This window comes from Protopterus annectens, chromosome 7.part0 (assembly GCF_019279795.1).
Source record: "Protopterus annectens isolate FY-2018-M chromosome 7.part0, PAN1.0, whole genome shotgun sequence".
NCBI classification, from domain to species: Eukaryota; Metazoa; Chordata; order Ceratodontiformes; family Protopteridae; genus Protopterus; species Protopterus annectens.
The window spans coordinates 917,938,620-917,956,087 of record NC_056739.1 but is presented as its reverse complement, the minus strand read 5'-3'; the positions used below and the strand labels follow the sequence as shown (position 1 = coordinate 917,956,087).

Genomic DNA, 17,468 nt, shown 5'->3' with positions numbered 1-17,468 from the left:
CCATCATCTTGGGGCAGGAAGGCAGCTGTGACTCTCCACACAGGTAACAGGTAGTGAAAGCACTAAGGGTTCACACAGTGGAGTTCTGAGCTGATACTACTAGAATGCATTCTTTCTAGGTAGCCGAGGGGGCATATTAACATGCAAGGCATGCTTACTGTGGGAGGTGGTAATTGTACATTCATAGGAGCCCTTGAGGTTGGCGGGGTTGTTCACACAGGAGAGGTTAGGCGTTCTCCCTTCCCGACGATTCTTGCCAGGAATTTGAGGGCCGTTGAGGATTCCTGGGCTGGAATGAGTTTTGCCCTGGAATACTGGGATACCTTTCCACTGGAATGAGTAGACCACTTAAGGTTGAAGAGCCATTAGGCAAGATTGTGGAGGAGAAAGAAAATGTTCAAACTAAGTACTGCTGCTTTGGTATTTCATTTGGTTCATTTGTTAAAAATGCAAGCAGCACGCTGGTGCAGTGATTAGTGTTGCTGATTCACAGCACTTGGTTTTCTGCTCAAATTCCCAGCTGGGGTGCTTACTATGCAGAGTCTGCATATTTTCCCTGTATGTGCGTGGGTTCTTGCCTGGGTATCTGGTTACCTCCCATCCCAAACACATACAGACTGATAAACTAGTGATAGTTCATATTGTCAGGAGGGTGTGTGCATGCGTGTTGTTTGTCATAATAGGTTGCATTTAATATGAATAGGATAAAGTGAGTATTTAACATGATAAAGGTTAGCAGTATCATGGTAAATGTATGATTGTGCTGTACAGACAAAAATTGAAACAGAAAAGAAATTGGAAATATGTATTTCAAATTTAAATCTAAACGAAACCATTACATTTTGAATGTAACCCATACAGAAATGTTAAAAGAAAATGTACACTAAAACAAACGTATGACCAAAATAAAGTTTTAGACCTGTTGTATAACACTGAAAGTAGGTATCAGGGTATCTCATCCAACTATATGTACACTTAACCCTGTAATGTAAACACCACTATTTAAAACACAAAACAAGCTAAGCTGTTGCACATGAATAACTCCCTGTAAATAACTACTGTTTATACATTTTACTTGCAGCACTGCAATAAGACGATTTCTTTTGACCACTCCATAAAGGTCAGAATGCTGTGGTTATATAGCTGGCTTACCCTATTCTAATGTCTTGGTTTTGTGATTATTGTTTATTTTCTTTTCCACAATAAAATCTAGCACTGCATGCTAGTGTAATTAAAAAAAATATCCTGATCTCAAACACCAGATGCAGTTGAAAAATAGTGTTATTGTAACACTGCAAATAACTGATTTTAATGTTGCTGTCATTTTGTTCTTGACTGCAAAAATGTTTGCTGGTAGAATGGCAAAGTGTAATCTTTGTAAAGTGCAACTTTAAGATGTTTTCTATGTGAACAATCAAAACACGGTCATTTGTTCATATGTTTAGGTTTATATGCATGGGTAGTTTTACCTGACTAGAAATGGGTTACAAGGAATGTTTTTTATGTGTATTAGTCATTAGAGTAGTTGTGTACATGTTATGTCTTATTGTTTTTATATCTAAGTTGCCTCAGTACTCTGATGACGGGCTGATACCTGAAATTTCATTTAGGTTGCACTTGTGATTCCTAAATGACAATAACATTTTCTTTGCATCTTTGAAAATTCTTTGCTGGATCATAACTGATTCAGAATGCAGTTCACCTAAGAAAAAAACATATCATTAAACTATGTAAGCCAACTTATCATTCAGTCATTTTTTCATGGCATCCTATAAACAGTGTCAGGTTAAGCGGCTTTACTCCGTGTCGTACTGCTGCAGGGTGTGCCCTAACCACCACTACCCAGTGTCAGCCTTGCGAACTCTGAAATGGGCATGTGTCCTTCTAAGCATGTGGAGCCTCCAGTACAAGTGGTACACTGCTTACAGCACGGGGCTCACTAAACTCTTAATGCTTTGCGATTGCAGTGAGCCTAAGTAACCTTTTTCCCTAAGGATGGGCAAACCAGCGTCGGCCATTCAGTCCCATCCCACCTGATCTAACATCTGAGCCACTTGCCGAACACATATAAACTCGAGAGCAGTCAGGGTTTTTTCTTTGTCTGCCATGGGGCAATGAAATGGCAAGGTGTAATCTTTGTAAAGTGCAACTTTAAGATGTTTTCTATGTGAACAATCAAAACACGGTCATTTGTTCGAAATGGGTTACAAGGAATGTTTTTTATGTGTATTAATCAGTAGACTAGTTGTGTATATATCACGTCTTATTGTTTTTATATCTAAGTTGCCTCTGTACTCTGATGACGAGCTGATACCTGAAATTTTATTTAGGTTGCACTTGTGATTCCTAAATGACAATAACATTTTCTTTGCATCTTTGAAAATTCTTTGCTGGATTATAACTGATTGAGAATGCAGTTCAGTTAAGAAAAAAATATCATTAAACTATGTAAGCCAACTTATCATTCAGTCATTTTTTCATGGCATCCTATAAACAGTGTCAGGTTAAGCGGCTTACTCAGTGTCGTACTGCTGCTGCAGGGTGTGCCCTAACCACCACTACCCAGTGTCAGCCTTGCGAACTCTGAAATGGGCATGTGTCCTTCTAAGCATGTGGAGCCTCCAGAACAAGTGGTACACTGCTTGCAATATGGGGCTCACTAAACTCTTAATGCTTTGCGATTGCAGTGAGCCTAAGTAACCTTCTTCCCTAAGGATGAGCAAACCAGCTTCGGCCATTCAGTCCCATCCCACCTAATCTAACATCTGAGCCACTTGCCGAACACACATAAACTCGAGAGCAGTCAGGGTGTTTTCCTTGTCTGCCATGGGGCAATGAAATGGCATCACGTAGTAGTAATCCCCTACACCAAACTGCCAGAACAAAACAACCTGGGCGAAATTCTTGGCTAGGCTTATAAGAGCCTCCAGGCCAGTAGCCTAGTATCATCCTGTGAACCTGTATGCATTTCCACCCCTTAAGTATGTATACTAACTAAATGGTTGTACAACAGCAGAGAAAGGATAAACTTACCAATATGTCATGCGGTGCTCTCGCACATATGCCATTCCCACAATGCCTACATAGCATTAATACAGCCTGCAGTCAAGAGTAAACTTGACAAATTGTGACTGAGCAGTCAGAACTGGAACAGGTTGCCATCTGTGAGATGTATTGAATCCCTTAGAGGCACTTGGTGTCTGCACCAGGGCTTACCACTGAATCATATGATAACAGGATAAGTAGTCTGATGGTGTAGACCCTTTCTATTCATATAGGGTAATGAAAAAAGACAAAGGGCTCGATAACCAGAGGATTTAGATTGGCTGGTGAAGCAGCAGGTCTTTAAGATCTGGGTGGCAGCTTAAAGAGAAAAAAACAACATGGACATAAAGAAAAAGAGAGAGAGAGAGTGAGAGAAACAGAGAGCAAAAACAGGTAGTCTTCAAAAAGATTGACTCGAGATTAGGAACAAACCTCAGACCCTTGAGTTGAGAGGCAGGAACGCTAACCACAGTGCCACCCTTTGAAAGATGAACACTGAACATAGATGTCACTTTCAACCAGATGCATTTTTTCCTAAAATAACTACACTGACTATTGTTCTTCCAGCATGGTGGAGAGTAAGTTGCTCAGACAAGGCCAAAACAAACCAGTCCTAGTTTGGGGTGACAAGTATGTATGAACCCAGGTGGTTTCAGTGTGTTAATTTTGAGGGATGTATTGCATTTTTTCATTTGCTGATTATGTGCGTGGGTGATCCGGAAACTATATGATGCAGCAGGAAAATCAGATTAATACACAACAGTATTTACTATAGTAAGGATTTAATGAAAGTATCGTTTTGGGCATAAATACTTTACTCCCTGACTCTAGAAGAAATTATGCCTTTTATTTGAATGGGAGTTGCTATTTATTCAGATGTGATGGTGAGAAGCTGTATTGTTTGATACCATCAAAATGAATATTGACTGGGATTTTGTTTGCATTGTGCAGTATTACCCCCCCCCCCCCACACCTGTTCAGAGAAAAGGGAATAAATGTATTTCCATATTTTCTGTGTTGATGCAACCTTGGAGGCAGTATATTAAGACACTGGGAATGTGGATGCAGGTCCCTTATGCTGAGAGTTTCAGGGTGGCACTGTTCTGCCCCCTGCAGCAGCAAAAAAAAAAAAAAAAAACAGCATTAAACCACTTCAAATGCAGCAGTTGGAGTGGGAGATAAGAACATCTGGTTATTCCAAAGTAGACCTCAGTATGTTAAGCTGCATTTATAACAAGTGGATTTGCATTCACCCTTCAAAAAACAATTAAAAGAGAAGGCTATACTTAATTTACCACTTCACAAAAACTTGAGTTGGGTTTGTTTTGCACTGTATGCACAAAAATACAAAAAAACCCATCTTGTTTTTTTTTTCAGGTTTTATTGCTTTAGAGAGTACGGATTCACTAGAGGTATAGAAGAGTATACTACTAAATGGGCTTGCTTATTCGTTTATTGTGATCATGAGACCTTTTCATAGAATCAAGAATACTTTGTGAAATATAACTAAAGAATCTGCAAAACTGCCTATAATGTAATATCTATCACTGAATCCTTGCTGCATGTAATAATAATATACTTTTAAATTCCTGGCTTAAAGAGAGCTGGTTTGATGTGATTCAGCAGTGATGTCTTTGTTATAGCTTTTGCCTATTTGTTTACAATGATCCTTTTTCTAAATGTCCATCAACGTTGCTTCTTGATATTGCGCTACAATTGTAGACTTCTGAAACCATCTAGTATGCACCCCATTTGTGGGCAGGTGCCAAGCCATAAATCTACTGCATGCCAAAACTTAGAAGTTTGGTAGGGTAGCCTTCTCGCCTGCATTATAACCTGCATGAAAACCTGTGGAATCTCTTGCTGGCTTGCCTGGGGATAGCAAAATATCTGTTTCTGCCTTGATTTTCTTTCCATCAGCTGGTTCATGGGATATTTTCTTCACGTGACAACCTTTAGTGTAAAGAGTCCCATGAATTGCTGAATCATTCTTGAACAAGTAACAGCATATGATGTTCCTGTCTTCAAGGCATTTCCTTATGGCTTCAGTGCCTTTACATATTGAATGACGATGTCCATATGTAAAGCTGGGCCTCCACAGTGGTTCTTGGAAAGGCAAGAACTTCCTTCACCAGCTTTGCTTGTCTGAGCTATGCTGCTACTAGACACCGTCTTGCAGCTTGTGGAATTGCAGATAAAAATGTGTTGTATCAAGTTACAACTGAGGTTGTTAAATTTTGAGATGAAAATGATATATAATAAGGTTACCTATTTTGTATTTTGAATTGCAAGCTTTTCTTTATTTACAACTGAAACAGTAGAAGTTACAGAATTTCTTGTCATGTTTCTGTTATTTCATGAGAGACAGAGAGGCTAAGGCTAGATGATTGGCTACGTGGGTCACCTTATCGGGCTGTATGATGAAATACACTTTATAAGACTACGGTGATGCAGGTTGATACACACCATAGTAGGAGGGAAACATAACTTAGAAAAGTGAAATTGTGGACAAGTACATGCATGAATAAAATACATTTATACATCTTGCTTTCATTTTATCTGTCCATTCATTAATTTACTTAATGGATACGTCAGTTGATCAAAAGTGGATCTTTCTCAGCTACAACCTGGAAAATTTTTGAAGAAGCACATCTTCATCCATCTAGAGTAATAATACAGATACATATAGGTGCTGTTTTGTGGTTTTCATCATATTTACATTCTTTTGTGGCTGTTATCCGCAGGTTTTCATGAAGGAGCAGGAACGACAGCAGTTGCAGGACTTGCTGCATCGTGAGGTCTTGAGGAGAATCATCCTTCTACAGCACTGGTTCCGTGCCTTGCTCGATAGGCGGTACTTCCTCAACATGAAACAAGCAGCTGTCATCATACAGGTATGGAAAATAGGACAACTGCACATCTAATTACTATACTTTGTAATGTCATGTGAAGCTTAAATTAAACAATTACTGTACAGTGCAGACTGAATGAATGACTTTCCAGAGCCTCTATTGCTGGAGATAAAGGCATCATGGGTAAGATAGAATGGTGAAGATCTGTAGAGTTTTATGTAAAGATGTGTGCGTCTATATTCATAAGTAAAATTATTACTGATATTCTGACTTTTAAATAAAATGAATATATAAGGTAACTGAAAAAAGGTTATATGTAGACAAATACAGCCTTTATCAGATATGGTTACACTGTTTATTTTAAAACTACTAACAGGCTTTTGAAGATTAACACTGGAAGGCTCAACAAGTCAGACTAGGATTTAAATTGTTGCTAATTGTTATACCTAATTCAGGAGATGTATTTACTGGACTTGCCGAATCAATTTAAGAATGTGAAGAACATGAAAGAACTTTATTGTCTGTCTCCACTTTTTTATGGGAAGCCAGTATCTGTTTAAAAATTAAATAAATGTATATCAGCTGTAGGTCAGTGGCTGGTTGTGTATGTGATATCTCTGTTTACTGAATATATAAGTTTCACCACTTTACAGGTCACTTTCTAAATCTGTCACAGTGTAGTGTGTAGGGGCACCGATCTACATTTGCAGTAGTCACAATGACCCACTTCACTGTTAATATGCCCACTGATGGAAACTATTTCAGTTTCTTTTCAAGTCTTGGTGTTGACAGTGGTTCAAACTGGTTAGGATATGTCAAACTGGATATTGTTGTGAATTGCACAACTTGCCAACATAATCTGACAGCACTGACTCTTCTTAGCATAGATTATCTGTGTGGCATCAATTTACCCTATTCTTTGTCAATGTCTGTCACTGTATTTCCTGTTTGTGAGTATTGCCTCTCAATCACAATTTCTTCTGGCTAGAGAAGAAACTGTCAACTTCTCCCACAGAATGTGCTGCAGTTTTCACCATTGTAAGGAAAGAGTATTAATACTTGAAACTTTGGCTCGTAGTAAAATTTTCTTTGCTGCTTCAAAGAGGGCATATATCTCTTTGAAGTGCCTTACTCCATTACAGGTTCATAGGTACGTACTAGGCCGTTGATCTGTGAGGATCTTAAAAAGATTACCCTTATATTCCCATGGTAGATTTTAGACCTTATATTTTGCATAAGAATAACCCAGAGAAGGCCAGAAAAAGGGTATGTTGGGACATTTACTTGCTGCCCCTTTCCATGAGGAATACTAGTCCTAAGCTAGGAATGAATTTGTGGTTTCACATCCATACATCCAAATTACATTTGAGTAGAAGAAGAGAAGTACTTTGCTTTATGTGGAGTGGAAGACAGTTCCACAGAAGAGCCACTTAAGCGTTTACGTGGTCTGATTTATTAAGGCAGTAGTTTAAAATAAACAGTATTTCCTAATGCATATTGCTGAGGGTGTTCACAGGTAGATTGTTTCAGACAGACTGCCTTTCAGTGTTAAAGTTTAATACTTTATGTGATAGATAATGATGTAACCTTTTCTGTGACCGTCAATTTTATGGCTTTCCTGCATTGTATATCTATGATTTTAGAAGTAATTCATCTAAATAAAGTGATTACGGAATGGGTAGTCCATAACCAAATACGATTTAAGTTTTTTTTCATGAAAAAATAGTTTATTTCTTAGTGTAATATTTGTGGTTCTTTTTATGTAAAGCAATGGTTAAATGGAATGTAAATATGAAAGCATTTTAGACAATAGTAAAAGTACTGTGGGCCAGTATTCTACCCCAGTTAACAAATGCAAACAAATTAAATAAAATACTCTGTTCCTTTTGCTTCATTCCCTACCATTTAACTTTCTCCTGAGGGAATATTTTAAAATAATTTTAATTTTTTTAGCATCAGAAAAGTGAGATAATTGATAATTATTCTTGCAGTTGTCTAAACAAATTTATATTGCAATGTTAAACTACATAATGATATAAAAATGTTTAGCAAAGTCAAGTGATTCTTCTGTGCAGTGAGATGGTACTCTGATGCAGACTCCTGTTGTAGACTGCAAACATCAGGATTTTAGCATATTGATTTGAAGCATACTCAACAAAAAAGTTTCACATTTGTTTCATTTCTTCAGTTATTTATGCACAGCCTGTCACCTGTGACTATTCCCTTGTATTACAGGCATAGGAGGCTTTTGTATTGTTATTGTTTAGGGCTTTGTATTCATAATATTTTGTCTCACTTTTGTCTGACACATTCATTTTGCTCTGGGAGAGTTTCTGATGACTTTAATTACACATGGCTCTCTTCTTTCCAGCTCCCTTTGCCATTTTTTTTTCATTTTACTCATATTGACAAGTGTTAATAAATTCATTGTGTAGTTCCTCTTCTGTAACGTTCTTTTTTGGAGATGTAGGACTTGGTTCTTTTCCCTAGAATTCATTGAACACTTCATGTGGTATCACAGTTAATTTTTCACAGTATAAGATTTTCTAGTAGTGGGGTTTCTGACCTTCTGCAAAACCAGAAGCATGTCCTTAGAAAACTGGTGTTGAAAATGGATCAAAACCCAAACACCAAGCGAGTCAACTGCAGGGTAAGAAGATTAGGGTGAATGAGAAAGCTTGTGTTCTGTATGAGAAGATCCATCCGATGAGGTAACTTGTGGTGATTGCCCTTGGCCAAGTGAAATAAAACTGAAAACTAATGTTGTCTTGGCCGAAAGGGAGTCACCAACAAGATATTGCGCCTGTCCCAGTTGATCTTGTGTAGAACTCTTGCCAATAAAGTAAGATGAGGATAAGCACACAGGAACATCCCTTACCAAGAAAAAGACATGGTGCCCACTCTCCAAGCCAGAGAACTTGGCACTCTGGAACAGAACTTGGGAAGTTGTCTTTTCAGAGGGGTGGCAAAAAGATCTACTTGAGGAATACCCCACTGATGGACAATGTCCAGGAAAACCTCCCTGTGAAGCATTGATTTTTGAGGATTTGTCCTGGACCTACTCAGGTTCTGCTCTGAAGGAACGTAAACAGCCTGAAGAGTCAAATAGATAGCAAAATCCATGGCTATTGAGGGCCATTTTGCAAAGATTATAAGGCTTTATGCAGATAGCAAGCCCCATGTCAGCCTCCAATGTGGTCACGGTTGTGGGAGAGGGCGTTGGAACCAGACAGAATAAACAAGCAAGGGGAAATTCTTTCATAACCATTATGCTGGCTGGACTTGATATCCTAGGAAATCCCATTTGATCTGAATTCAGTGGTAGATCAGTTAAGCAATTTAGGACATAAGTACATCAGTAGACATTACACAGATATATTTCATTCAGATGGTACATGAGTGAAGTGTCCCAGAAGTACACCTGTTTGCAGCTCTGAGCAACAGACAGCTCAAGAATGTCTTTACAAGAACACCATACAAAGACACTTGGGCAGTGGAAGCCTTTTGCTTCACAAGGATTAGTCTTTTTCTTTATGCATTCCATCTGGCCGCCTACTCCCCAGGGTGATCCAGACGGTAAGGGAGGAGGTACCAAAGAAGTACTTGATAGCTCATCTTTGGACAAAGCTGCACAGATTCTCTCTCCTCACAGAAATACCAAAGGTGTATGTGGGGGGAGACATTCCTCTGTAGGTGCATATCCTCACCAGGCTAAACAAGGAGAAAGTTACTGTCAGCTGCCTGTCAGGTGCTAGGATCTGCCACATAATGCATGCACTCAGGTCACTCCACAGCAAGTACAAATATGACTCTGTCATTGTCCATGTTGGTGTGAATGACCTGAGACGTACTTCCCTGGACTACATGAAAAGAGACATGGAGGAGCTTTCTGATCTTGTTACCCAGGTAGGTATGACCCTAGCCCTGAGTAGCATCCTGCCAGCACCCAGAATGATACCATAGTACAATGGCAAAATGATCAACTTCAACAATTGGCTAAGCTTCTGGTGTCATTCTAAGGGGATCCAGTATCTGTCTGCCTGGGATGACATGAGCGACAAATCACGATGCTTTGCCAGAGATGGCCTGCACCTGTCGCCCTTGGGATTCCGGATACTGGCTAAGTCTCTTGCCACCTCTATAGTGCCTTTTTTAGGCAAGATTCAAATGACAAATTCACCACTGTAACAGGTACAAGCAAGGAAAATCTGAGGGTAATGTTACTTAATGCTAGAAGTCTAAACCTCAAAATGCACTCATTGGAGGCACTCCTTAAAATGGAGAATATAGACATCTGCGCAGTGACAGAGACCTGGTTCAAGGCTCCAGAGAGCACCCCTGCATTACCAGGCTATAATTCATACCATACCTTTCGGCCACCTAACCTGGACCGAAGCACTAAAGGTGGAGGCGTGTCCATATTCATTAAGGATATCCACACCTCCAGGCTAGTTGCTCAGCATAATGCATCTGAGATTATCCAAGTGCAACTAACTCTGGGCAAGACCGCAATGCAAATTGTAGCTTGCTACAGATCCCCCACCATGCCCCAGGATTCCCACTCCTCTTTCTTGATACACTGGAAAATATTAGGGTACAACCTAACACCCTAATAATGGGCGATTTCAACTACCCCACCATTAACTGGGAAAACTACTCATGTACCAACTCTTGTGCTCAACGTTTTCTGAAATTCATAAATTCCAATGCCTTGGATCAACTTATCCACACCCCCACCAAGGGCAGCAGTATCCTAGACCTGGTCATTACCAACATGGACAACAGGTGTTGCACACCAGAGGTCAATTCCTCGTTGGTCAGATCCGACCACAAGCAAATCACCCTAGACCCCCACCCCCCATTAGGGAAACCACTGTAAAAATGTCTCCAAAGCCAACTTCACACTTCTTAAGACAGAAGTGGCAAACTTCACGACACCCATGCTGGTGGACAGTAGAGATACGACTGCTGAAACCTATACAATTGCACTTTATAAGCACTTACATGAGTGCATGGATCGTGCAATCCCTAACAGAACCAAGATGCTATCCTCCAAAAAAAGGAAGCCAATCTGGTGGTCCCCTGCTATAAATAAAATCTACAACAGAAGAAAGAAACTGTTGCAAAAAAGAGTAAAATCCCATGATTGAAGGAACTCCGTGGTCAGCCTTAGTAAGAAGCTGAGATCCCTCATAAAATCCTCCAAAACTAGTTACAAAAACAAAATTACCACTGATTCTAAAGACAACCACAAAGCATTCTATAGCTATGTCAAGAGTCTCAATGGCAACACTCAGATCTGCTCTGAGTTACAGCATAATGGCACTAAATATACAGAACCAACTGATATTGCCAGCATCTTGGCAGACAGGTTCAGTGCTAACTTTACCCCTCTCCCATCCCCTAAAGGGTCCATCTCTATAGCGAAAGAATGCAAAGTACCTGTAATCACGGCTGCACAGGTAAAAAGCACATTCTCCAAAGCCAAGAACACAGCATCCATGGGACCTGACAACATCCCAGGCTGCATTGTACATGAACTACAGAACGAACTGGCACCCCACCTAAGTACCATGTTCAATCATAGCCTCACCTCAGGCTTTGCACACAGCAACGGTTATCCCACTCCACAAAGGGGGAGCCACCATGGACCCCAGGAACTACCGCCCCATTATCCTGACGAGCCTGGTCTGCAAGGCTATGGAGCGTATCATCATGGAACTTATAAAGAATGACACTGGTAATCTCCAAACTCTGGACCCTACCCAGTTCAGGTTTGTAAAAGGCAGATCATGTCTCCTAAACCTGACAGACTTCTTTGAAGCGGTCACCAAAGCCATAGATGAGGGTAAGGTGGTACACACAGCCTATCTAGATTTCGCCAAGGCTTTCGACACCATCCCCCACTCTGGAATTGTAGGCAAACTCACTAAACTAGGTATAAATCCCTATGTCACAAGATGGGTTGCCAAATGGCTCATTGACAGAACCCACACTGTGAAAGTAGCAGTCTCTAAATCCAACTTCAGACCAGTGATAAGTGGAGTACCAAAGGGTTCAGTCCTACGTCCTCTCCTGTTTGGTATCTACTTCTCTGAAGTACAGGCTAACACAGAAGGTCCTTGGCTAGCAAGGTTCGCAGATGACTGCAAACCAGTAGCCATAATCAAAACTCCTAACGATGTAGACATCCTACAAAAGGGCCTCACTGAGACAGATGCCTGATGTCAAAGCCATGGCCTCAAGCTCAATGCCAAAAAGTGCATTGTCATCCCCTTTTGGTAAAAACTCTGTACCCATGAACTACCACATAGGCAGTAGTCTACTTAGCACCAAAAGTGTGATAAAAGACCTTGGGACACAGGTAGACAGTAGTCTCTCCTTTGATAATCACATCACCACAGTAGTCAGGAAATCCTTCTACGTGGCACACCTCATCACAAAAGGTTTCTCATCCAGGAAAAAAGAGGTCATTGTTCCCCTCTACTCATCACTCATTAGACCCATTATAGAGTACAACGCCCCTTTTGGTATGTACCTCACAAGACATCTACAACAAGTGGAAAGGCCACAGAAATACCTCACAAAGAGGATTACCGGCCTCAAACAAATGCCCTACGCAGACCGTCTCAAAAACTCCAGCTTTACTCTGTCGCATATCGTCTACTCAGAGGTGATCTCTGCTTAACATATAAAGCTATGTCAAACCCAGAACTGCTGGACATGCTCCACGTAAAGAAATCCCAATCCCTCCGAGCTACACGCTCTAGAGACCTAAACCTTGTCACCACAATAAACAGAACATGCTGGAGGGATAGATTCCTGTCCCAGAGACTTCCCATACTCTGGAACAAACTACCTATCTATATCAAACAGAGCTCCTCATTAGCACTCTTCAAGAAAAATCTTGATGATTGTATGGGAGATAGGAAATTCACCCTGGGGATCACTTCTGTGGCTCTTCTTGACAGAGGCACAGGAAAATAATTTTCTTGGGTGGCAAAAGCCAGGGTACCATTTGGCTAGGCTTATATAGGCCCTAGGGCCAATAGCCTAGTACCTACCTATGAACAAGGGGGCTTTAATACACCCCAGCCTGGAGACCACCAGTTTACTGAGGGCATGCTTAACAATCTTAAGAAGCTAAGATACATACAGCTAGGAAATCCTATTTATCCAAGTAGGAAATATTTTCCCTCTGGTGTTGTAAAAGACATTTTGACTCCATTACAGTACCTGTATCACTGATCCTGCATGATTTAAGTGAGCTGTTTAATTCAGGGTTAACCTTTTCTTCCATTAAGGTGTAGCTCCTGTTTATCTTGACCTGCTTTCTCTTGGGTCCACCACTGGCATCCCTGTAACTTGTTAAACATTTCCCAAAAGTAGTTTTGCATGTGAGATCACCCAGAAGAATTGCTTCTCCATGGGACTTAAATTGAGTACTAGAAAAAAAAATGCAGTTATCTTTTCATCCTGCAGTCACAGTTCTCACTCAGCTTTTTAAACTTAGAAACAGCATTGGTGGTGACTGTTACCTAGGCCTTATTAAAAGTATAAAGTCTTTATGTGTAAAGGACTGTTTTTGGTATTTCAGAAGAACAAAGTCAACCTAAGAAAAAATTCTCTTTTATGCCAAAAATTAGACTCAGGACTTACCCTCAGCCAAGCCTTCAACTGCTTTTCTTGTGTCCCAATCCTCAAAAGAGGGGAAAATTATATTGCATTCCCTGAATGTATACAAGCACTATCAAGAGATTCTACAAAACTGCTTGAGGACCCTATGTCTGTACTTTTTTCCAACACTAAAACTGATTTCTTCAAGGGCTAGAACAGGGATTTGCTGTTTCTGTCCTGTAGAGTATGCTGCAGCCTAGCCCTGCTTTTCAGGCTACCTTCCTATCACCATGGTCTGTGGGAAATGTCCCAGTAATCATGATTATTGCATCAGTGATCAAAATGAAAAGTATAGTACACTTGAGTATAAATTAACATAGTATTAGATCTTCAAATAGATCACGGAGGCTGTACTTCTTTCCCCAACCATCCCCTCATTGTGTCTTTGGACAGTCTGAGAAGGGGTTTCTTATTGTTTTTTTTAGTACTTAAGGCACAGACAAACCCATTAATATAAAAGAAAACAGATCATATTAACATATTCCCAGTTGCAGACATTGTACATCATATATATTCTATTGTATAGTTATCATCAGTTCAGCATTGCATACATTGATCAATTCCTACCTTCCGTTAAACATCACTCCTCATCCAAAACATTATTCTGCAAGTATTGTTAACACAATTTCCATTTTTTTCTATGTAATTTGCTCGTACCCTTTTCTAGCAATCCCACTTGCAATTTTTTTTTCTCTGTTATAATATTCAGTACTTCAAATATAGTTGGTTTAGATTTTGGTTTCTATTTTCCAGTAATTGCTTTTGTGGCAGCCACCAGAATTAAACTTAACAATCCTTGCTATGTCTAGGCAGTTCAGAACCTGTGTCCCAGCTCCAAAATATAATATCCTTAGTTACAACCATTTGCTTACTCAATATTTCTGACAGAGTGCTCTATAAGGAATTTTTAAGTTATACTCCCAAAACATATGTTCCCAATTACCTCTTTCTTCCCTGTCGCACCTCCAACATTTGCCATCTACCTTAGGAAAAATTATTTGGAGTCTACTTTTGGTATAGAAATACCTATGCAAACACTTCCAAGCAAAAATCCTAAATCTTCTTGACTTTGTTGCATATTTGGGAGCCATTCATATGTTGTCCCATTGTTTCCTTGTGAATTGCATATTCAGTCTCTCTCTTCCCAAGCTTTTTTAACCTCCTCTGATTGATTCCTATAATTATTGTGCAGTATTTTATATGCCCTACTAACTACCCATTTTAATGGCAGCTTCTGTTCTAGATTCAATTAAAAACTCTACCAGAGCAGGTCTTTCATTTAGGATTTCCCTGTCCCTTTCTGTTTGCCCATACTCCGATATTAATCCCTTATAAGGAATGCAGTCTCTAGCCTGCATTTGAAATGTCGTCTTGGCATTTTCCCATTCTGTTACCTTTACCTCTGTAGATATTTGCTCCCTGTACCATGGCTCCTTTGCCAAGCCGCGGTGGTACAGTGGTAGAGTTGTTGCCTCACAGCAAGAGGTTCTCCTGTTCGATTCTCGGCTGGAGTGCCTTCTGTGTGGAGTCTGCATGTCCTCCCCACGGTCGAGTGGCCTCCGAAAGACATGTGTGAATGGGCGTGCCTTCGCTAAAGGTTGGGCATCGGGCTGGCAACTCTGCACCATAAAAAAATCTACTGCCAATCATTAGTGGACTGGAGTTCCGCTGTGGCGACCCCTAACTGGGAAAAGCCAAAAAGACAAACAACCATGGCTCCTTTGCCAGTTTTCTCAAGTAAATTCCAGCCCCTTGCCTATTCTGTATACCCCTAATTATAGTAATCTCTACTGGCAAAATCTCCTTTCCCATGTTGGCTTAGTTCTACTAGTTGTAGATAGTAGATAGTTATACTATCTGCTGCTTTATGAATATAGTAATCTGTGTGACTGTTGTCCTTAGGGATCTGCATCCAAAATCCAACTCTCTCCTTATTTCTTGAATTTCCTCCCTGCTTTCATCATCACCCTTTCCGCTGTGAATTGTAGCTTCCTGCTTATGTTATGTTTATGAGTCTTAACTGTGTAGCTCTAAAAAATCCCTTCAAATCAGGTATTCTTAATCACCTTGTTCTTTTGGATGGATCAACTTATCCCACTTGACCCTTTTTCCCTCCTAAATAAAACCCTTCAACTCTTTATTATTTACTGTTCACAACTTCTCCTCTGGTTGATAATATGCCTGACCTGTATGCAAAACAAAAAGGATGAAAAACATTTTCACTGCTTGTATCTTGCTATCTATATCCATACACAAGAGCTTCCAGTTTCTCCATTTTTGTCTTCTCTTTTGAGGCTTCTTATTGTTGTACTAGCCACTGCTTCCCTTTCTCATACAGGACCTCAGGTCTGAACTGATTTGGCAAGCTCTTTTTGTCTTTTCCCTCCCCTCACCTTAGAATTTAAGGGCTCCCCCCCCCCCTCCATCAGTGCCTTGTTCCTTAACTTTCTAGGCAAATGTCTATACTTTCATGAGCAAGAATGCTCTACAGATAGGTGTCTTTCTTGTACTGGGAGTATCCTGAAGTCAGTGCTTGATGGATGTCTGCCACAGATGGGGGGGTACTAGAATTTGGGATGAGTATAAGGCTGTATGTGACTGAAGTCGCATTGTTCCGGTCTACTGCAATAGTGATCAATTCAACCATCTAATAGTATGGTAAATCCTTACATAATTATAGTTTCTAGGTATTGCTTCTCTACAGTCTGCAAGTGAGTTGTGAAATTGATCATCTGTGCCTGATAATTTGCACTTATCAGATTGATCTTGCAAACTTCGAAAGTCTACCTAGTTTCACAGTCTTAAGAAGATATTACTTGAACTATTGCTGAATCTGGAATGACAGACCTAGTTAGTTCATACCACCTCACGTTCGCTCCTTCAGTTTGAGGTGGCTTTGACCAGCCTCTGCTATAGAGCTCTTCTTTCCCAATAAATATTTTCATATGTTTCCTTGTTTAAGTCATAGAAGTGTGGCACTGCAAAACTGGAGTTAGAGTTCTCCTCTGTAAAACAAAGTTCACAACAAAGATGAAGGCCATCATTGGTTTAACTGTATTATCATTCACTAGGCCATTCCTTTCTAATGGAGATTTCTATGTCTGACCCAGAGCTGACAATGTAATGATATTCGGGGGTAATGTGCTTGCATAAACACATGAAACTCTCACATTTGAAACGCTCTACACACACTATCCTTCTCTAAGAAGGAGATGTGACTACACCCAGCTTCTGCAAAATGTTAACCCAAAAACTGATACCTTCTCCTTTCCATGAAAGAAGTGCAGCCTGTTTGGCAGCCGTCCCGTCCCTTCTTTATTATCCATCTGAGAGTCTACTTCTCTTACTGAACTTGGTTAACTAACATCACATCAAGGCTTCTTTCCTCTCTTGCAGCATACTGACTTATCTAAGTTGCTTATTAGTTTTAAGTGTCTTATATTTATGTTTCCCCTTGTTAACTGAGTTCCACAGCTAAACATTTTCTCTGAGATGCCTGCAATATCAGCATGAATTGATGAGAGTATTTGTAGAAGTCTAAAATGGAATGGGTCATTCATTTGCACACTGCTGGAAATTGAGACCAATACAGCCGCTTGAATTTGCGTAAAAACTACCTGCTATTAAAAAATGTTATCAGCGCTAATTTAATTAAGTAATCATAATCTCCCAATTCATTTTCAGTGGGTAATTATCTACCTTTTGAAATGCTGTAGTTATAAGTTGACATTGTTCCTTTGCTACTTCAGTGCTAGCAAATTTACACTGCTTTGGTCAGCATTGTGCGGCACTGGTAAGTGTTGCTGTCATACAACTTTAAGGTCTGTGGTTCAGTTCTTACTTCAAGTAACTATTTGTAATAAGTTTGTATATTGTTCCTAGGTCTGTAGGGCT

The 17,468-nt window shown here is 40.0% G+C and overlaps 1 protein-coding gene across 4 annotated transcripts in view; it reads left to right on the top strand.

Moving 5' to 3' along the window:
- Positions 1-17,468, top strand: part of MYO9A (myosin IXA) — a 2,281,069-nt gene that overhangs the window by 1,786,161 nt on the left and 477,440 nt on the right. For all 4 annotated transcript variants that reach the window (XM_044077496.1, XM_044077494.1, XM_044077495.1 and 1 more), the window contains exon 22: positions 5,790-5,939. In XM_044077496.1, coding sequence (XP_043933431.1) covers positions 5,790-5,939 — 150 coding nt within the window. The remainder of the gene's footprint in view (positions 1-5,789; positions 5,940-17,468) is intronic.